Raw genomic sequence first — 22,292 nt, forward strand, 5'->3', positions numbered from 1 at the left:
TCCTGAGTCGGTGGGTTAATTTTTTGGGTTTCTTCTGAGTCATCTTGGAATGACATAAGGTCTTTTTCCTCACTGGGTTGTTCTGATTGTTTCTCCTCTAATACTTCAGTCTCAGTAGGTTTTAGACATTTTTTTTCCTTCTTTAATCACATTGGCCGAAAGGGGATCACATTGTTTCTGAGATGTGAGTTCATTGACTAAATTCCACAATTAAAAGGCAATGACAGGAAATTGTTCAGGTCCAAAGACTCTGTAACAATCCTTTAGAGCATCTCCTACTCTTTTCCATCTTTTTTCAACTATGGTCCCTTCTCTGGGGAACCAAGAACAAACTTCCTTAATAAATATAAAAAATTTCAACAATTCTGGTGTCTAACCCCTCACGGCTTAAGTGCCTTTTTGAGTTTGTTGAGTGCTACTTCAACAAATAGCTCATGTTGGCTCATGATTGTCGTGTCCCATAATTGTCGCTCACTTACTCAGGTCTCCTTGTGGCGGCCGGCTCCAGTCTAACCACTTCCTCTGTTCTGTCTCTTTTCTTGATATGGCCCTTCTCTGCGACGTTCCTCACTGAAGCCCTCATACCCGGCCCGCACACATTGGGCACCACCTGCCCCAGATGGTGAGATCAGTCAACGGGAATCCTGGGGAAGAGAGTGAGAATGGAAGGGACAAGATGGAGAGAAATGGAGAAAGACAGTCCTCTGATCAATTCTGGGTTTACTAGACAGATCAATAGGGCTTAAGTAGGGTGAAAGCGCCAGGGGCTGGGGGAGTTATTGTCTGCCAGGCAGGATGTGTTGCAAGGAGAGAAGTCTGAGGCTGGTACTCTCTTGACTGCAGACATGGGCTTTACAAGGAAATAGACAGATGTAAATAAGCAGAAACTTAACTGGGTGTTAGTTCCTAAAATAGTAACAGAAGGCTTCAAATGGCATTAATATGCTATCTTCATTCAGGGTCCTCTACACCTGATGAAGACTCTGTCATGGTTTGTCCTCAGATCCACCATTGCTTGGATCAATATATTCTTCCCTTTTCTCCCAGATACCTTCTTCTTCATTCTCGGTGAATTCTGAGCTGTCACGTCTGCAGTCTGCATTGGATCTTGTTATCTTGGCAACATGCTTCACCCATGATTGCCCACAACTGTGGATGCTCTCAGAGATTTTGCTATCAATGAGTGGGCAGGGGCTTTCCTGAGAGTCATGCATCATGGACAGATTCACAGGGAACATGGGAAGGATTCTTGCAACCCTGTTAATTCCCTGTTAAAAGACTGAGCTTGTTAACTATCTATGCAGGTTCCAAATTCTGCAAAGTGAAAGACATCCATCTGCCAAACCTCATTTTCCAAATGCCCTTAGGATTACAGCCTGCTGGCAATGGAGTTTGGTTATAAAAGGAAAGAGTATCCCACTGTCTCCATGGCTTGTTGCCAAGTGATGGAGAAGTCCTTTTTTAAACCTTTGCTATTTACATAGTATTTCTTATGAAATTCTGAGGCTTCTAGCACACTTCCATTTAATAAACGATCAATCTCGTCATAGCCTTGTGCTAGTGGGTCTGGCAGACCCATATGGGATCTGATATGTGTAATGTATAGAGGATTACTTCTGTTTCTGATTGTTTCCTGTAATTGCATAAACAGTGGAGTTAATTCTATATTATCAGGAATGAATTCTGTGTAAGACGACTCTCTCTGCATATTGGGAATCAGTAACTATATTAAGAGTTCTGTAAAATCCATAAGCACCATGAGAATTGCATATAATTCTGCCTTCTGTACAGATGTATATGGACTTTGAACTACTTTACTTACCTCACCTGCTTTATAACCTGCCTTACCTGATTTGTTGGCATCAGTGTAGAAGGTAAGAACTCCAGAAATGGGAGTTTGTCTTACAATATGTGGAAGAATCCATACTGTTTTTTTATGAATTTAATTCTGTCAGTTTTGGGATAGTTGTTGCTAATCTTCCCAAAAAGTCAGTAAGAGCTATTTGCCAATATTCATTATCCTTCCATAAGGAGGAAATTTCGTCATTAGTTAAAGGTACTATAAAATTTCTGCTGGATCTTTTCCAGTCAGTTGACGAAGTCTTAATTTGCCCTTTAAAATCAAATCAGAAATCTTCTCTATATATGTCCTTAACATTTTATTCTGTTTATGTGGCAGAAATATCCACTCCAATATGGTGTCTTCCTTCTGCATCAGAATCCCAGAAGGGTATTCTCTGGATGGCAAGATAATCAGAATACATTCTAAATCAAGTTTATCCCGATCTACATGTGCATTCAATATTCTGTTTTCTACCCATTGTAATTCTTTTTCTGCCTCAGGGGGTAATATCTGTGGACTGTTTAGGTCCTTATCACATTTAAGGGCCATTTTAAATGCTTTAAGTCATGTCCTTCTACCCCAATAATCATCTGCAATTGAGAAATTTCCCCTAGCAGCTTCTGAAGACTATTAAGAGTTTGATAACGATCCCTTCTAATTTGTACCTTCTGTGGTCTAATTCTTTGTAAGTCTATCTTATAACCTAAATAGTTAATAGAATCTCCTCTTTGTATGTTTTCCGGGGCAATCTGTAACCCCCATCTAGGCAGAACTTCCTTCACCATGTCAAACATACCTTCTAGAATTTCCTTATTGGAATCTGATAAAAGAATATCATCCATGTAATGATAAATGAGAGATTGTGAAAATTTCTTATGAATTATTTCCAAAGGTGTTGTACAAAGTGTTGACATAAAGCAGGATTATTTAGCATCCCTTGTAACAAAACCTTCCACTGATATCTTCGAACTGGCTGTGAATTATTAAGAGTAGGTACAGTAAATGCAATTTTTTCTCTATCACTTTCTTGTAATGATATTGTGAAAAAATAGTCTTTCAGATCAATTACTATGACTGGCCATCCTTTAGGTATTAAGGAAGGCAGTGGCATTCCAGGCTTTAGAGAGCCCATGGACTGAATTACCTTATTTATGGCTCTCAGGTCTGTCAGCATTCTCCACTTACCTGACTTCTTTTTGATAATAAATATAGAAGAATTCCAAGGACTGGTAGATTCCTCTATGTGTCAAGCCTATAGCTGTTCCTGTACTAACTTTTCTAAAGCCTCCAGCTTCTCAGAGGTCAAAGGCCATTGTCCTACCCAGACGGTTCATCTGTAAGCCATTTTAATGGCAGGGCCTGTGGATCCTCTGAAGGTCTATCATTTGTATTTAGTTTCTGTACAGCCTGGTTGGTTGGTAACCGTTTCCCATAATGTCTTACCAGGTATTTTCTACTATCTAATGATTGTACATAATTTATATCTGACATTGGAGAAATATTAATCTGGGTATTCCATTGCTGTAAGAGATCATGATCCCAGAGATTTATAGTTATATCTGCCACGTATGATTTCAGTATCCCTTTCTGTGCTTCCTGTCCAATGCAGACCACCAAGTGAACACTATCAAACTCTAGATAGAGTTCCAATTCCCCAAAAAAATGTACATTTGCCTCCCTAAGACGCCATTTCTGGGGCCAAGACTTTTGTGTAATAATAGTTAAATAAGCTCCCGTGTCCAGAATCCTGTTAATAACCTTATTATTAATCCTTACCTTCAAATGGGCACTTTTTATCATTGATGGAGGTCTGCCAAAATATGTGGTTCTTGTCTTCTCCAGTCACATTTGATTATTCATCACTAGCCAAACTAACATTTAGAGCAGTATTATTTTTCACAATAGGTAAAGAACTATCTATTTGTCCTGTGAGAGATTGTCTTCCACTGCTACTGGAAATGACTGGACCTTTCTTAATGTGGGGGCCTTAGGCGTTTCCTGGTCTTAACGGGTTCCCTTGCATGTCACTGGTCGATCTACACTCATTACTCCAGTGTCTGTCCTTGTCACATCTCCTACACAATCCAGAAGGCAGTGGCCTTTTATCTGAGGGATCATTAGAATTTGTTTGCCTACAATTTCTCTTTATATGTCCCATTCTACCACAGCTGAAACATCTAGTTCCCTGATGTCTTTGTGGTATCATGTAGAGGGCGTGTCCTACCTGAGGTTCTGGTTCATAGTAGTGATAAACCCTGGTCTCTTGGTACCTATGTTGACCCCTGTAAGGTGTTTCTCCTTCCCAAGCCCTTCTGTCATCTCCTCTGGAACTCGTAATCTCCTGTTGCCTTTTGAAACCTCTTGGGATAACTTCTCCTGCCCAGACTCCAGCCTCTTGCACATTATAGTCAATGTTGGCTGTATGCAAAACCCATACATGTCTTTGTGGTTAAGGGCATGCACTGACTGCTCTTGCTGAGGACCTGAGTTCAGTTCCCAGCACCCACAGCACAGAGCTCACAAACACCTATAACTCCAGCTGCAGTGTCCACTCTGGCCTCCATGGGCATCTGTATATGCATGGCATAAAATCATACAGACACATAGATAAAGCACAAAATATCCTTTAAGAAAATGAGGTGAATATATGTTTGTAAACATTGGGAACCAAGGCAGAAGGACAGCAAGTTTGAGGCCAGCCTGCTGGGATTACAGGCCCACACTACCATATACATCTCCCATTTCTAATTATTAGTTTACTTTCAAAATTGTTGTATTTACTTCTTGGACACCCAGGACATAGGTGGTTAGAGAACAAGTTGTGGGAGTTAGTCTTCTCCTTCCCCAATTCCTGCTGATAGAACTTAGGATATCAGCTTAGTGGCAAGTATCTTTACTGACTAAGCCATCTCACTGGCCCTATTTTATTGTTTAATGCTTCCAGACAAGGTTTCTCTGTGTAGTTATAGCTGTCCTGAAACTTACCATTAGACTAGTTATCCTAGGAGATCTGTCTGTCTCTACCTCCTAAGTGCTGAGATTGAAGACACCATGCCTGACCTATTTATTTGTTTTAAAACAGTGTCCCGTGTGTTCCAGGCTGGCCATTACTCCTATGCTATGAGGGTGAAGATGACCTTGACTTCTTGATCCACCTGTCCAATCTCCAAGGTTCTAGGACTTCAGATGTGAACCTACAGCCTGGCCTTTGGTGGTTGATGTTGTTTAAAACAAGTCTCACTCCGTAGCCCAGGCTGGCATAAAATGTACTAGATATCCCAAGATGGGAACAAAACAAAGGTAATTCTCCTGTCTCTGCCTCCCATGGGTTGGGATTCTGGATCTGTGCAACCATGACTGAAACTTTTCTCACTTCATGGCTTTGATGAGAATGTCATAAATTAGTACCCAGTGTGAAGCCTTCCCTTCTATATCAATTCTCATTTCACTTGAGAAATCTGCTTTATTTCCAAAATGTATGATGTTAGTTAAAATACAACCAGGTTCCCAAAAGTTCACATAATCCCTCAGAAGTCTCCACAGGCCTCCAGGCTAGCAGAGGGTCATTGCTTCTCTTTAATGGGAAGAGGACCTGGTCGAGTGACGGCCAGAGCAGCATATACAGTGGGCTCCTCTGGGGCTTCTCCTGCCTGGGAGCGAGGAGGTGCAGCTGTCTCCTGTCTGAGTGACCTGCTGCACAGCTGGGCATAGACCACATCTCGGAGCTCTTCGGATTCAGCAGCCTGGAGGGGGAGAGAGTGAGAGGAAGGTACATGCTTGACTTACAGGATGCTGAAGCCCTGGGGAGTACAGGACCAACCTGAGTGTCTGTCTCTCTGCCCTCTTCTGCTTGTTCTTCTTTTGTTTCTGGGACTTCTCTTGACATGACAGAAGGTAGGACAGCTTCTGCCCTCCTGAGCCTGGAGTCTTTCACCTGGGCATATGTCTGTCGCTGGGGGTCTTCCTCGGGTGGTCTCTGTAGCAGGCAAGTAGTGAGGTCACATAATGTCACCCTGTTCCCCTGTGACTTTCCTCTGGCCTGTTTTCCACAGCATGGCCAGAGTGACCCCTTTATGTGACAGCATCCCTGATGGGGTCTTCTGGGGGTTCCCTCCTACAGTTCTGGCCTCTTATCCTGACACTCTAAACCTTGCTGTCTTGGCTGTACCCACAGAGTCCATCTTCCTGAAAACACATTTCTGGGGTCTGAAGAGATGTCTCTGTGGTTAACAGCACTGATTGCTATTGCATAGGACCCAGGTTTGGTTCCCAGAACCCACATGGCGACCTACATTCATCTGTAATTCTAGTCCAGGGTATCTTATGCTCTCTTCTGGCCTCTGAGATCCTCATGCAGGCAGGTGGAGCAGAGAAAAATTGCAGCCCAAACACCCCCTTTTCCACAACACACCCAAACTAAAATACAACACTAAAATACATGTGTCTGCCCAAGTTCCTTTGGTTCCTGCCTGCAGTTGCTGGTCCCTTAGATGTTTCTGTGGCCTTCTCCATCAGGGCTGCCCCCACAGATGACAACAGGATAGATGCCAAGGAGTCAGAAAGCAGAAAGAAGCTATGAGACCTATGATCCCAGGAAATGCAGGGCAGAGTGAGGTCATAGCGCACAGGAGCCAGGTAGTTGCAGAAGGGAGTGGTCAGCTATGGATGATTTGAGGGCCAAGCAAAAGATAACTAAGAAGGCTGCCTGGACTAAACGGGCCCTACGTTCTTAGCACTGCAAATGGACCTCACCGAACTGTCCAGCTTGACACCATCCTCAGGTTTCATTTTCTCCACTGAAGCATCTGTCATGGCAAAAAAAAAACCATAATGACTTCTGAGCAGAGTCTAGGGATGTCTCAGACCTCTAGTTTCCTCCCTTCTCCTAGTGGGGACAGAGAACCAGGGAGTGTGGTGGTATTCCTGTGTTCATAGTGTGAAGTTCAGACCCAAACAGCAAAGACCTCAGAATCTCTTCACCACCCCTGCAATGCAGAGAACTCAGAGTTCACCGCCCACCAGGAACCCTCTTTATCTCACATAGGATTTCTTCCTGGTTGGCAGCAGCTGGGTTGGATCTGCAAAGAGAAGGAGGTGTCAGTGGGCAGTGAGTTGTGTCAGGAAGGTGGAGGTCTAGGTTCTTGGTCATGAGTTACCTCTTCTTGTGTCCTCTGTCTCTGGTTACTGGCTTTGAAGCTCCTGCAGGATGTTGCAATTCTATCTCTTTCTGATCTGCAAAGGAGAGAGGAGTCTCAGTTGGTGGGTGGGGGACCCAGGCATGTGCAGGGAAGGAAAGAAAGGATTTTTACAATAGGGTAAGTGAACAAATGTCCCAGGACAGGGCAAAGCTCACAGAAACCCTGACATTGCACAGGTTCTGAGATCAGGTTCCTTCTGATCTGAGATCTGCCAGTGTTTCTAGACTTCCCAGTCCCAGTTTGAGGAACCCATCACCACCTGAGACCTAGGTCACCCACAATGCACTCACCATCCTTCCTGAACTTTCCCTGATGCCTTCTTTGGAGAAGGAGAAAGATGAGAATGGAGAGTAACAGGAGGAAGGCCACAGAGACTCCAATCAGAGCCTTCAGGTACATTTCCAGGCCTGAGGTACAATGACATCATGAGTAGGGACTGTTGATGCTTATCTGAGCACCTACTGTGTGACAGAGCCATGGTGGACCATTGCCCTCATCGTCTCCCATCCTCACAATCATGCAACAAGCAATCGTCTCTTCTTCTATCCCCACAGCTCATCCACCTCAGATCACCTGCCTGGAAGTGGCAGGGCTGGGAGTTGAACCCAGAAACTCTGACTTCCACCTCTTTTCTCTCCACCTGAGCTGAGCCTCATGAGCTGGAGGGAAGGAGCAGGAATGCCCTGCCATGGTCCTGTGTCCCAGCCTTGCCCATGTCACAACCATGGTGGGATAGACCCACTGCAGACTCAGGCTCTGCAGGCCTCCTCTGTTAGTAGAGGCGTCATTCAAGGCCAGAACTGAAAGAAATTTACAAATATGGGCCAGGCCTCTCCATTTATACTCAGAGAAGCAGCAGCCAGCCCAGAATGGGAAGGACTTGTCCAAGTCAGCATCTCCAGAAGCAGCTGTATCCAGCCCATAACTAGCTATTGCCCATCTGGGTACCACATCCAACAGGATGGTTACAGAGCCTTCTGGGGCCTGACTCAATGAAATGAGAGGTGATTTCTCAGGACCTGCAAGGCAGATGGGGAGGTGAGTGTCTGGGATCCCTGCTCTCCACCTTACCCACCTCCCCATCCTCCAGACTGAGAATAAATGTCTCTTTGGACACTATCTTCTGAATCCCAAAGTCCTGGCCTTCTGGTGTTTCTGTTGTGATCTCTGTTTGCCTCCCATACTCACAAGCTAAAAGACAGAGAAATGAGGATTTGGTGGGCTCAGGCGAGGTAGCCTGGGGATGGATCCTTCTCCCTCCACTGAGGTACCTGATACCTACCAGCTGTTGGCAAGGGACTTGAGGGTGGTGGGCTGGAGGATACAATGGGTCCTAGGAAGCAGGAAAAGAGAGGGTGAGGATTAGATGTTAACTAAGGGACCCGCCTCTGTTGTCTGTTCTAAATCTGCCCTGTAACCTCCCCAAGACCATCATGCTGTCTACCCTAAACTTACATTGCAATAGAGGATGGAGTGGACACTACTTAAGGGACCCTGCTGGCATCCACTTCTCTGTCATGGAAAGAGCCTTCTACTCACCCTTCTTGTTGTCCCTTTAATTCCACCCAAGTCAAGGGCTCTTCCAGGGTTTGTATTGTAAGTCAACCTGAGAGTTCAGGGTCACCTCACCTGAGACAGAGAGCTCCACAGGGGCACTGGCATGTGACAGCAGGTAGGGAGATGAGTCTTGAGACCTGTAGCACCTGTAGGTGCCTGAGAGGGCAGAGGTCACAGCACTCATGGGGAATTCTGCCTGGAACTCCCTATCTTGGGGCTTGGATTTCATTCGCTGGGGTTGGTGTGCTGCTCCCTCCTTGGACAGAATGAAAGTGTCTGTCGTGTATGTTGACTGACACAGCAGGGTCACGTTGTCTCCAGACTGCACTGTTGAGTTTGGCTTCACTGAGAGGGAAGGACGGTCTGGAAGCTGTCCTAAAAAGAGCAGAGCTAATGAGAGGCTGCCTTCAATGTTCTCAGCTGAGATTCCACAAGGCCTGCTCTAAGCACCAACGACTATATTCGGTTTTCACTTCCTGAACCCTAAAATATTCCCCTATCTCTGCATCAGTTCCTGAATAAGAGTCCTGTCCCTCATCCCAGCTATCAGCTCTTAGGTCCCCCATGAGAGTTTATGCAGAGGTTAGGAACCAGATTGAATCTATTTAGATCCTCACCTGTGATCATGATGTCCAGGGGATCACTGGAGGCTGACCACTCAGAGGAGAGCTTGTGTGCACCATAGCATCTGTACTGTCCTGCAGTAGAGCTGCTCACATAGCCCAGTGTGAAGTTTGCCAAGGAGAGGCCAGCCTGGGTCCTCTGGCCATAGTGCTGGGTGAAGTCAGCTCCCCCCACCTTGTACAGAGCAAATCTGTCATAGCTGATATCAGAGACACACTGCAGGGTGAGTCTCTCTCCAGGGTCCAGGATATGGCCTTGGTGAGTCAGCAGAGAGGGCTTCATGGACAGACCTGGAGGGAAGGTGACAGGTTAGTGATTGAGGAGCTGGTTTTTACCAAACACCTATTCCTTCCCATCATGCCCTGTGCATGTCACTGCTTCTTCCCAGGAGTGGGGCTCTGGCTCAGCAATCATGATCTTTCTTTTTCACTCTTTATCTGCAACTACCCAGTGGGACAGGGTCATGGCAAAGGGCTTAGGGTGTCAAAAAAGATTGGTCAGTGATGGGGCTGACTCACCTGAGATGTGTATTTCCAGGGGCTCACTGGGTACTGACCACAGCTGTGGGGTTTGGTTGTAGAAACCATAGCATCGGAATGTCCCTGTGTGGTCTGCTGTTACATGATCTATAGAGAATAAGGCTTGGTACTGCATAGTACTGTGTATATACTGTGAGTTCAGGGAGCTGGAGAACTTCTGATCTTCCTTGGTGAGGATGAACTTGTTATAAACCATCTGTGAGACACACTGGAGAGTCATGTTCCCCCCTGAGGTCACCACAGGGCTGTGCAATTCTGCCAGGTGTGGTTTAGTGTCATAGATTCCTAGGACAGAATAAGCAGTCTGTTACATGGGCTCTCAGTCACAATGTTCTCCAGGGCTAGGCTTTGGGAGGGAATACTCCTGAGAGCACAGCCTGAGGCTGAGACTGTGTGTGTCCCCTCACCTGTCACCACTAGTTCCAGGGTGTCACTGGGCTCTGACCAGCCAGCTGAGCTGTAACAGTAACAGCGATATTGCCCCCCACTGTCCTCTGTGACAGAAGGAATGGAGAACGTGGACTTGTTCCCAGGCTCCTTTGGGGTCTGTGTACCCCAGGTTTGTTGGCTTCCCTCTTTATGCAGAAAACACATTTCTGCATCCAGGGTCCCCTGACAGGAGATGTTCATGGGGCTTCCTAAGGCAACCACAGGGCCTGGCTTAGCCTTGATGGTGGGTTTGTGGAGGGTCCCTGCAAGGAAACAGGAGAGAAGGAGGTGGGTCTGTCTGAAAGTGGCACAGGAGAGTCACACTTGTGGAAGGCACTTGTTTGTAATTAATTTAAGCTCCTGTTAAACATCACATCCTCACAGCAGTTCTCTCCCTTTCCCTCTCCCCCAGACCCACTGCGCCTATTTTTTTTCCTTCAGAACAGAGCAGTGTTCCCAGTGATATTAATGGAATACGACACAACAACATGCAGTAAGACTAGGCAAACACCCTCCTGTTAAGGCTGGAGAAGGCAACCCAGTAGGAGGAAAATGATCCCCTGTGCAGGCAAAAGAGTCAGAGACTTCCACACTCCTGTTGTTATGAGTCTAACAAAAATCGCAAGCTATTCTGGTTGTGCTTGTGCATGCCTTTAACCCTAGCACTCAGTCGACAAAAGCAGGCAGATCGATGTGAGTTCAAAGCCAGCCTGGTCTCCAGTCAGGTTCAGGACAGGCAGGGATACACAGTGACCCTCTAAAAACAAAAATAAAAAGGAGCCAGTGTAAATCAGCACAGCCTGTGTGCAGAGGGCTTAGTGAAGACCCAAGCATGAGCCTTGGTTGCTGCTTCAGTCTCTGTGAGCCCTCATGGTTCCACTAAAGTGTTGTGTGGCTCCTACAACCCTTCCTCTCTCTTCTGTAGAGTTTCTCCTGTTCTTGTGGATGCTATTTAAGCTGATCCAGAGTAACAGAGGGCACCATGAAGATTCCTCTCTCTCTCAGACCTTATAGAATATGCTCTCACTATCTTCCCTGGATTCTGTATCTTGTGTTACTCTGTCTCCCATGATCTGTGTCAATGGGCTCAGGAGCCCTGGCTCCTCACAGTCCACACACCAAGGCCTCCCTCAGCACCTCTGTTATATCTGTATCATTTTGTGGAATATTTTTGGCTTCTCACCTGAGAACAGGAGCTCCAGAGGGTCACTAGGATCTGACCACACCAATGGGCTGTTACTGCGAAAGCTGTAGCATCTGAATGTCCACCTTTGACTGGAGGTCACAGGGCCCACAGGGAGCCTGCCCTCATACTGCCAAGTAGACTGGTTATACTCTGAGTCCAGTATCCTGGATTCTTCCTGTGGTCCTTCCTTAATCAAAATGAACCCAGAATATTGTTGCTTTGAGCCACACTGGAGGGTGACTTTCCCTCCTTCAGTCACCACAGGGTTGGGCTGCGCTGAGAGACTGGGTTTATTGTAGGCCCCTAGGAGAGAAGAAGAATCAGTTAAATGCCCTCAAAGGCCCTCTTACCCTCCAAGGCTGTGTGGAGAGTCATCCCTGTGGACAGAACCACTTCTTGACAGACAAACCTGAGGCTGTGGACTTTGTGAGTCCTCTCACCTGTCACCACCAGTTCCAGGGCGTCACTGTGCTCTGACCATCCATAATGGGTCCAATATTGACAGGTATATTGCCCTGCTTCCTGAGGGACTATTTTTGAGATTGAGAATTCAGCCTTGTTCTTAGGATTTGGTGGATTTTTTTTGTTCCTGAAATGTCCATTTTTATACAGACGGTATTCTTGGGCTCCCGTGGTTCCCTCACACAAGAAGGTCACTGTAGTCTGCTCAGAGACCACAGAATCTGTTTTTGCTCTGAGGATAGGTTTAGGGCGAATTCCTGCAAAGAAAAGATCAGGTAGGACCCGGGACATTATCTTCTGATTTTAACCCACACTGTAACACTTAGCCCTCCCCAGGGGCAGCACACATGTGATGTTTTCCATCCTCACTGCCCAGCATGATTCCAGGAATGATGAGCAGTGATGTCAGGACATCTGCAGACACTCACTCACCTGCCAGCACTGGTGTCCCATGGCCCAGAGTCAGTCCTGGAAGAGAGTTCCCTGTGAGAGGTTTGTCCCTGAATCTTGAGAAGGTCCTCCCCTCTGCAGAACCTCCTGAGACCCTGGGGTTTCCTAACTGACCCGTGCTGGGCTGTGGGGCAGCATCAATCCCAGAGCACAGCATCCCTCCCCATCTCCACATCTCACCCAGACAGAGCAGGACTGTGAAGGTGACGGTCATGGCGTCTCCTCCTGGAGGCTGCAACTGTGCTCATGGGCAGAGCTAAAGAGTCTGTCTGAAGGGGCCGGAGACATAGGGTGTGGCCTCTGGAGGCAGGGCCCTCCCCATGACATGGTTGTGCTTCAGCAGCCCCACAGGAAGGGGAACTGCCCTCCTCACACACCAGGCCCTGAATTCCCTTCGTTTGTGTCTAGGTCAGGCAGTAGACTCCATCAATATTTAATGGATGTCATTTCCAAGATCCCAACAGTGTCTGCCTCATCTGTCCTCATCTTTGTTAGCACCAGGGGGTAGCAGACATGAATGAACATTACACACAAGAAATACAAATTTCCATGTAGTCTTGCTTTATTCCTTTTCACATTTTTTTTTTGTCTTTTTCGAGACCAGGTTTGTCTCTATTGCTTTTGTGGCTGTTCTGGAACTTGTTCTGTAGACCAGGCTGGCCTGGATCTCACAGAGATTTGCCTGCCACTTCCTCCAGAGTCCTAGGATTAAAGGCATGGGCCACCAACTCCCGGTTCCTATTCACCTTTTTTAATGTGAAATACTTCCCCATATTCAAAGTGTTTGAAGGCTTCTGTGAAGGTTCTCACTGTTCATATCTACCTGGAATAAAATGTGTAATCTACTTCCTTATGCTCTTAGAGCTGGGTTACAGTTGTGCACTAGGGGCTGTAGAGATGACTCTGAGGTTTAGAGCAACGCCTACACTTCCAGAGGTCCTGAGTTCAATTCTCAACAACCACATGGTGGCTCACAGCCACCCATTATGAGATCTGGTGCCCTCTTCTGGTGTGCAGTCGCACATACAGGCAAAACAATATACATAAAAATAAATACATCTTTAAAATCAAAACCGCATGTTCAGTACTTTTTCTGGCTGTTTGTTCCTTTTTGATGTGTGTACTTTCCATTACAACTTTAAATTATACTTCTTTAGTAATTTGCACTTATTTTTTAAATCATACAAATGCAATAACAAATTAAACTTATTTTTTGTTGTGTGTATACATTCACATATGTCAGAGTACAAGCATGGAGGTCACAGGACAACTAGAGAAGGCAGTTTTCCCCTCGCATGATATGGATTAGAGTACTGGATGAAGGTTGGCAGCAGCGCTTACACACTGATCCATGTCACTAACTCAGTCTTAGCATCATCATCTTCCTTAGTCCTTCTGCTCAGGCCAAAAAAAAAATGCACTGGGTGTTAACTTTCTGCTTAAATTTAAGACTGCTCTATGGACCATGAACCATAGAGGGTACATTTAAAAAGTTTATCCAAGTTAGGGGAGGGGAGAGGAGAGAAATGGAAGAACAGAGCAGGGCAGAGGGTAAGAGAGAAGAGAGAGAGTGAGTGAAGAGAGCCTAGGTCAAGAGAGGAGGAAAGTAACAGAGCAGGTCAGCATTAATGCCTGAACCTTTCACTGGGTCCTGAGAGTCCTGGGCTAAGAAAGTTTTCAGTGTTATTTGATTTTCTTGGGGTGCAGGTTGTTGGTGTGGCCACCCTTCTTCTCAAGGAAATTGACCACACAGAGGTGCAGGTGTGGGCAGCAGAGCATGGCCTTGTCATACTTGTCCTTCTGGAGAGACTGGCAAAGGGATGGCTCTATGATGCTACCATACAGGTGCAGCACCAGGTTCAGGGTGGGAATCTTTCTGGCCTTTGCCATTGGCCTGGATTTAGCCATCCTCTGTCATTAAATCCCAGTCACTGGTGGTCAGGTGAGATCCCTTCCTTGTCTTGGGTCTTGGTCTTGACATTGTCCATGAAGTCACTGGGCTGGACCTCAAGGGTGATAGTCTTGCCCTGAAGGAACTTGTTGAATATCTCCATGTTTGTGTCTGTTCCACCACCTAGTTGAAGAGAAATAGAGTTCAGTAAAAATATAGTTTATTTTCCTTTATTGGTGGAGTAAGAGAATGATGGCAGGGCCTCTGGGATTCTAAGCACACACTCCTCCCTTGAGACACACCCACTTTATCTTGCAACGTTCAATTTCTGATCTCACTTCAAATTTATTTCATCTGCTATCTTTTTCTTAGGCTTATGCTTATGGGTTTAATGATTATTGTTGCTGATTTGAAACAGGTTCTCTCGGGGGAGCCCTGGCTCTCCTGGAGCTGGTTATGCAGAGCATGTTGGGCTGGAACTCTCTGCTTCCCAATTATTTGGGTTAACGTGGTGGGCCACCACCGGACCATGGTTTAAATTTTTTTCAATTGCTTGAAAATATCATATCATTATGTATTATGATTTGATGGTTCACCTCCCACCCCCTCTCTCTCCCTCTCTTACTGGTTCCGTCCTCACTGATCTGATTTTCTTTTGATTCTTCTGTGATCTGCTGGTTGTTGAAAATCCACTGCCCCGTCTTACACTTAACGAAAGTGTATTCCCTTCCTCCCATGTAGTTCAATCTGTGCTTCCCAAATGATTGGACATAGTACCCAGGCCACACTGTTAAAGAAAACTGACTGTCCCTCTCCCAGTAGGCATCAGATGCCATCTGTTCTTCATCTGTGGTGGGACACTCTGCCCATCTCCGTTTGTTCTACACTGGGCTCCCATGAGGATTGTAGATGTCACCACAACCACTGTGAGCTCAGATGTGAGACTGTCCTGCAGTGCCCAGAAAAGTGTTCCTTGTCATTCTCTATCACCCCTGGGTCTCAACAACTCTCAACCTTCTCTTTAGCAATGACCCCATTCAATAAATGTGTCCCATGGGGGAAATTCTCTAAGTTAGCATCCCTTCAAAGGGTGAGTTCAGGGCACACACATGTCCTGTTTGTCACATGGAAAATGAGATGGAGGACACTGAGTATTTCCCACTTTTGTTACTGATCCAAAAGTCATCCTTACATTCCCTTTTGTATCAATGTCAATATGAATAATTATCATCTTCTAAGTCAGTCTCTGTTTGTCCTTTACTGAATCAGAAAACTGCTCAGTTGGTAGAGTGCTTGTGTGACTTTCTTAGATGTCTGGGTTTGACCCCCAGTGCTGCATTAATCTGATGGAATGGCTCAAGTCTGACTTCATCACTCAGGAGAGTATTGGGAGTTTAAGAGAATTCATATTAAGCAATGAGTTTGGAGTTATCCTAGGCTATATCAGGCCCTACCTCATAAATTCATGCTATATCAGGCCCTCTTTCATAAAAGGAAATAAAAAGCTCCCTAGAGTATGTCCTGACCGTGATACATACATTTTATGCATGTAATTAACTTCAAAGAAATAATGAGAATATATTTACTATAGAGCTCCCTGATGTGGATATGTCCCAAGTATTTCATCATATCCATTTCTAAGGGGATATTCCTATCCCAACTCTTCTGTGTTTTGCTCCGTTGTGAATTGTCATGGCCAGTGTGTCCCATGGCTATAGTGTCTCTTTCATTGTGAAATTATGAGCAGCTCTTTGTCCTCAGTATCAGTGATGGGCATTTCATTTGAACCAGTCAGGGTTGCTTTGAGTGCTCTGAGCTAATTCACATCAACCTCCCACGAGCGCCACTGTCAGTGGGAACAGGTGCTGCCCCCTCCTGCTTGTGTAGGGGAAGTTACCAAAGAGTATTGTTGCTGGCTTGTGTTTGCACTTGGGGTTTGAGCTGCCTCTAGTGATTGCTACATTTTATTTTGAACATCCTCTATTTGAAGTATGTGTATCTTGTCTTAATTCTCCCTCAAGTGTTGAAACCTATGCAAAACTTTGTTGGGAAAACTCAGAAAAGTGTGAAGTCCTGTGACTTAGAATTGCTTTGCAATTTGTCTTCTTTAGGGAGATTCAGATACAAGGATTTGGTACGTGAAAATGACTAAATAAGATGTAAAATGTATAACAATAAAATGACTTTTGTGAAGCAAATTAAATTAACTACAGACTGGTTTGCCTGCTGTTGCAAAAGCCAAAATTCACTCTGGAATGACTCTGTTATTTGTTGTTGTTTTGTTTTGTTTTTTTCTCGAAACAGTGCAAAACTGAACACCTACATTTGACATGGTTGGATGAGTTCCATGTGGTGAACTTACTTCAGATGACTGATAGTCACACATGGCATCTCATCAGTGTTCTCTGACATAGGTGGGTTAGATGCAGAATTCCAGAGGAGGCACCACATTTGCTGGTGGGTAAGAACCATCCAGGATGTAGGGTCATGATTCTTCTCCAAGCTTGCCCCATGGCCTCCGCCCATGGCACTCTAAGTCACCACAATGGCTGACCACAAAGCCTGATGGACTCTGCTGTGTTAGTTCTTTTTATTTTTTCTTTCAGATTAATTTATTCATTGTGTATACAGTGCTCTGCCCGAAGGCCAGAATATGGCACCAAATCTCATTACAGATGGTTGTGAGCCACAATGCTGTGGCTGGTGATTGAACTCAGGACCTCTGGAAGAGCAGTCAGTGATCTTAACATCTGAGCCATCTCTCCCGTCCTGCTGTGTTAGTTCTTTAACCCTGTGTGTCCATTAGTATTCGCCCAGCAGAGGGCGGCTACTGTTGCTTTTCACAAACAGTTCATGGTGGAATGAAGGGGAGTCTCTGTCTTGGATCCACCTCAGTATTGGGCAGAACCTGAGGAGCTGAATCTTGAGTGTAGGATCTATGTCTGTGTGACTCCTGATGCAGTCACACCGTGTCTAGTGTGTTTCTGTTTTCAGGAGTGAGTGAGTGATTTCCTCTTCTTTTTCAAGTAGATTCAGATCTTTATTACCTACTTTTGATTAAATCCTTTTCCATTTGAGGTATCACATTTCCCATCATGTATTCCCCTATGATGGAAGCCTAAACACCCACACTCTACCACACATGCACACTCAAACAAATACATAAGTTTGAAGGGTTAAATATATAATCTAACCTTGAATTCTGCCCTAAGGTCATGTTGATAGGGTCTATCTTTCCATCCACACGCTAAGATGTGTTTGTTTCCTGATAATATAGTTCAGGATTTTTAGTCTATCCCTAGATGATAGAAATTTTCCACCAAACTTCATGATGAAATGATCAGGGCCCTGTACCGTTCTAAAGAATCCATCAGGCCTGGCTGCCCTGACTGAGAAATCTTTATAGAGAGCTGTGTGAGAAAAAGAAGGGAGTTCAAATTGAGTCCAACATTTTCTTAGCTGAAATATCACATTGGTCTGCCTCTAAGGACTTGTGTATCTGTGTCTTTAATACTGGCCAATTACATCCCTCTGATGTCTAAGCTTTCTCTTTCCAGGCCTCCAGCACTTACTATGGTCTTATCCTTCTAAAATAGTCCAGTGGCTCCCGTGTCATGCACAGGCTTCTGACTAGACCAGCTGGGCTCGTCTTCTATGACAGAAATTAGCAGTTAACTGGGAAACAAGAGAGGGCTGTGAGCACAATGCCATTTTACTGCCCCCCAAAACAGCAGCCCACAGAGCTCAAGGAGATGTCACACTAGGAGAACACAGTGTAAACTTCAGTCCAGAGAACACCTTGGGATATCAGTTTTCCATCCTTACATATCTAACAGACACGGGACAGTCAGGTTCTCGAAAGTTCTAGGACAGATCATTTCTAGCCCGGTATTGATGAATTCCTCTCTGGGCAGCCCTCCTGTGAAGATGGGCAGTGTGTTCATTCTTATCCGACATCAGCCCTCTACATCCTCTGATACAGGTCTCCACTTAGCTCACACTCTGACATAAGAAAGCTCAGTTCCATCAGTTACATTCCCTCTGTGGCTCTCTTAGTACACAGCTTTTGCAAAGACATTTAGGACTTGAAATAATTGCTTGAGGGTTGGGACTTCTCACCTTTGACCAGCAGCTGCTGAGTGTTACTGGTCATTGACCACCCCTGTGATTTTCTTCTTGCAAGAATTGGAACATCTCAAAACATTCTGTGTCTAAAGTTCGGGGTGTGAGAACACTCATGATGTGTTCTCCTTTCTTGGATGGAATGAAGCTTACAAGACTGTGCAGTGGCCAACACTGGAGGGTCATGGCCCCTTCTAGGTCACCAATTGTCTGTCCATGGCTGACAGGCATAGATTACCTTAGAGTTGTAGAAAGAGACAGCATCACCCAGGGATGGAGTGTGATACTGACTCCTGAGAACAGGACCCTTTCTCTCATGGGGGCAAAATGGTGATGGGACCACTGACTGTCCTTTCCTTCGTGAGCTACAGGTATCACCCTCCTGGAGGTGACAGTACTTCTTTGATGGAAACACTGATATAGACCTGTGCAATAATCTCTCATGGGAAGAATTGTTTACCTTGTCTTCCCCCAAAACACTGAATATCCTGCTCTATGCCTGTGAGCTCCAGAGTGCCCAGACACCAGAGGTTCATGGATTCCGCACAGGGTGTCAGAGTATGTGTGGAGCAGGTTGAATGATTTGCTTGCAGGATTGTCTGTCTTGAAATCAGAGGCTGAGTCGTAGGACATTCTCCAATCACACTCTCTATCTCAAGTTTCCTCAGAACCACCCTTCTATACAACTTCCATGTGAGGTTTGCTCTCACACAGCAAATCCTCACAGTGCAAAAACTGTATCAAGGACTGAAGAGTTGCCTCAAAGTTTAAGAGCTTTGGCTGCTCTTCCAGAGGATAGTGTTTTGTTTCCAATACCCACGTAATGGATCATCCATAACAACAATTCCAGGAGATCAGATGCCCAAGTCTGACCTCTACAGATACCAGGGTAGACATTCATTAAGGTAATACACCAATATACATAATATGAAACAAATTGTTTTAAAAAAAATCTTCTCAAGCATATCCCTAACAGATATGCCCATCTCATTTTTCCTTATTCAATTTTAGACCCAGACAAATTATTAACCAAATTGACCCATCACAAGTGGCCTCTATATTCTCATGACAATTTTCAAATTTTGATTTTTAATTATTGGTGCCTCAATGAAAGCTTTCTCTGAAGGTATCATAGTTAATAGGAGAGAGTCAAATAACAAATATGTTCAGCAAAAATTTCGCAGTTTTATTGGGCAACAAGAAATGGTTTAATAAATCACAGCAGCATGTCACATCACACTGGCTCTAAGTTGTATCAACCACATTAGCTTCCTAAGTAACAGCTGTCACATAAGAAGCCATCCTCCCAATAGTGGGCCCTGAGTTCCCTTCTGGAATGAGACAAAAAACTTGGCTAGGGACCCAAGAAAACAGAAGATATAATGTGCCCTTAGTATATTATTAAAATGATGTAAGTTTAGCAAATACACAGGGCTTTCTATGCAATTATGTAAGGCCAATGTGATCTAAATTAATACCCTAAAATGTATCTGTTTCAAGGGGCACAGTCCAGGCCTCACAACAGCTGAGAATTAGGCATTAAGCTGTCCATTCTGAGCAATGTTTATAGTCTCACTGTCTTTGGGATTTTATTGCAATTTGGGAGGCAGGAGCCATGTTGGTTCTATTCCTTGAGTGTAAGGAAAAGTCTCTACACACACACATGTATATCTCCATGAGGGTCAGTGAGGGCTGAGCCTCTTTCCTGAAGCAGTTGAGCTGTCCTGATCCTGGGTCTCCCAATGAAACATTGAGATTATCTTTATATCATTGGTGTGCCATGTGAAGGTGAAATTTCCTGAAGAAAGATTTTTACAACATATTTTGCTATTTTTAGTTTTTCATCCTTAAAAACAATCTCCAGAGATTCTAATGTCCTACAGGGTAGTGCGTGTAAAATGGACAATGACAACCAGGGAAGAATTTTCAATGAAATGTATAGATTGAGAATTAGAGAGGATTGTGTACCATTGGATTTCAAGAAGCCTCATGATTTAAGACACAGGGGAAAATCTACACTCAAGTGAGGTAAGGTGTCAACAGTATCAGTCCAGGAGGTTGTCAGTTGAGGAATGACAATGGTGAATTTTATTTTTCTACTGATGAAACTAACTTTATATCACTGCCAACAACACTCCAGTTTCCCTTCATACAATTTTCATGAAATTATTTTTCTTTTTTTTCAACATTTTTTAAATTAGAAACAGGATTGTTTTACATGACAATCCCAGTTCCCTTCTCCAACCCGTCCTCCCCTACCACCCCCCCCACTAAAACCTTATCTGTCACATATCTTTTCTGCTCCCCCTGGATGGTGAGGCCTTCCATAGGGTGTCATCAGAGTCTATTGTATCCTTTGGGATAGGGCCACCCCTGTGTGTCGTGGCTCAGGGAGTATTCCTCTATATGGACTGGGCTCCCAAAGTCCACACCTATGCTAGGGATAAATACTGGGCTTCTACAGGAGGTCCCATAGATTTCTGAGGTTTCCTCACAGAAACCCATGTTCCTTGGGTCTGGATCAGTCCCATGCTGGTATTCCAGCTATCAGACTGGGGAGCAAGAGTTCCCGGATGTTCAGGTCAACTGTTTCTGTGTGTTTCACCAGCGTGGTCTGGACCTCTGAGCTCTTCACTGGACCTTCTCTGCATCTGGGTTCCAGTTCAGATCGGTGATTAGTTATGGGTGTCTGCTTCTACTTCCACCAGCTGCTGGATTAAGGCATATAAGTCAGTCATCAATCTCATAATCAGGGGAGGGCATTTAAGGTAGCCTCTCTTCCGTTGCTGAGATAGATAGCTGGTGTCATCTTTGTAGATCTCCAGACATTTCCCTAGTGCCTGATTTCTCTGTAAACCAAAAATGTCTCCCTCTATTATGATATCTCCATTCTTGTTATCATCTATTCTTCCCCTGACTCATACCATTTCTGCTCCCTCATGTCCTCAGCATCCCTCTCTTCTCCCCTTCTCATTCTCCTAGCTCCCTCCCCCCTCTTCCCATGCTCCCAATTTGCTCAGCAGATCTTGAACCTCTCCCTTTCTCCAGGGGACCATGTATGTCTCTCTTAGGGACCTCCTTGTTTATTAGCTTCTTTGGCAGTGTGGATTATAGGCTGGAATCCTTACTCTATGTCTAAAATCCACATATGAGTGAGTACATACCATGTATGTCTTTTTGTGATTGGGTTACCTCACTCAGAATGGTTTCTTCTAGATCCATCCATTTTCCTGCAAATTTCAAGATTCCATTGTTTTTTTTTCCTCTGAGTAGTACTCCATTGTGTAAATGTACCACATTTTCTCTATCCATTCTTCGGTTGAGGGGCATCTAGGCTGCTTCCAGTTTCTGGCTATTACAAATAGTGCTGCTATGAACATTGTTGAACAGATGTCCTTGTTGTATGAGTGTGCTTCTTTTGGGTATATGCCTAAGAGTGGAATTGCTGGATCTTGTGGTAGACTGATTCCCATTTTTTGAGGAGTCGCCATACTGATTTCCAAAGTGGCTGTACAAGTTGGCACTCCCACCAGCAGTAGAGAAGTGTTCCCCTTTCTCCACATCCTCTCCAACATGAACTGTCATTGGTGTTTTTGATTTTATCCATTCTGACAGGAGTAAGATGGTATCTCAGAATTGTTTTGATTTGCATTTCCCTGATGGCTAAGGATGTTGAACACTTTCTTATGTGTCTTTCAGCCATTTTAGATCCTCTATTGAGAATTGTCTATTTAGTTCTGTACCCCACTTTTTAATTGGATTGTTTGGTGTTTTGGAGACTAGCTTCTTGAGTTCTTTGTATATTTTGGAGATCAGCCCTCTGTCAGATGTGGGGTTGGTGAATATCTTTTGCCAGTCTGTGGGCTGTCGTTTTGTCTTGCTGACTGTCTCCTTTGCCTTACAGAAGCTTCTCAGTTTCAGGAGGTCCCATTTATCAATTGTTGATCTCAGTGTCTGTGCTACTGGTGTAATGTTCAGGAAGCAGTCTCTT

General features: G+C 44.8%; 2 protein-coding genes across 2 annotated transcripts; both read right to left on the reverse strand.

The window, feature by feature from the left end:
* Window positions 1-5,406: 5,406 nt before the first annotated feature.
* On the reverse strand, window positions 5,407-12,502 carry LOC100753890 (leukocyte immunoglobulin-like receptor subfamily B member 3). The gene is made up of 15 exons (XM_027434150.2): window positions 12,469-12,502; window positions 12,271-12,306; window positions 11,817-12,095; window positions 11,374-11,679; window positions 10,169-10,453; window positions 9,741-10,046; window positions 9,216-9,512; window positions 8,671-8,973; window positions 8,324-8,374; window positions 7,332-7,448; window positions 7,000-7,075; window positions 6,884-6,921; window positions 6,596-6,648; window positions 5,664-5,819; window positions 5,407-5,586 (listed from the first exon to the last, which is right to left on the reverse strand). The coding sequence occupies exons 1-15, from the start codon at window positions 12,500-12,502 to the stop codon at window positions 5,407-5,409; spliced, it is 2,517 nt and encodes an 838-aa protein (XP_027289951.1).
* A 1,469-nt stretch (window positions 12,503-13,971) lies between these two features.
* On the reverse strand, window positions 13,972-14,342 carry LOC118239831 (ubiquitin-60S ribosomal protein L40-like). The gene is made up of 2 exons (XM_035453948.1): window positions 14,221-14,342; window positions 13,972-14,122 (listed from the first exon to the last, which is right to left on the reverse strand). The coding sequence occupies exons 1-2, from the start codon at window positions 14,340-14,342 to the stop codon at window positions 13,972-13,974; spliced, it is 273 nt and encodes a 90-aa protein (XP_035309839.1).
* Between the last annotated feature and the right edge of the window lie 7,950 nt (window positions 14,343-22,292).

This window comes from Cricetulus griseus, unplaced genomic scaffold, assembly GCF_003668045.3.
Source record: "Cricetulus griseus strain 17A/GY unplaced genomic scaffold, alternate assembly CriGri-PICRH-1.0 unplaced_scaffold_99, whole genome shotgun sequence".
Lineage (NCBI taxonomy): Eukaryota > Metazoa > Chordata > Mammalia > Rodentia > Cricetidae > Cricetulus > Cricetulus griseus.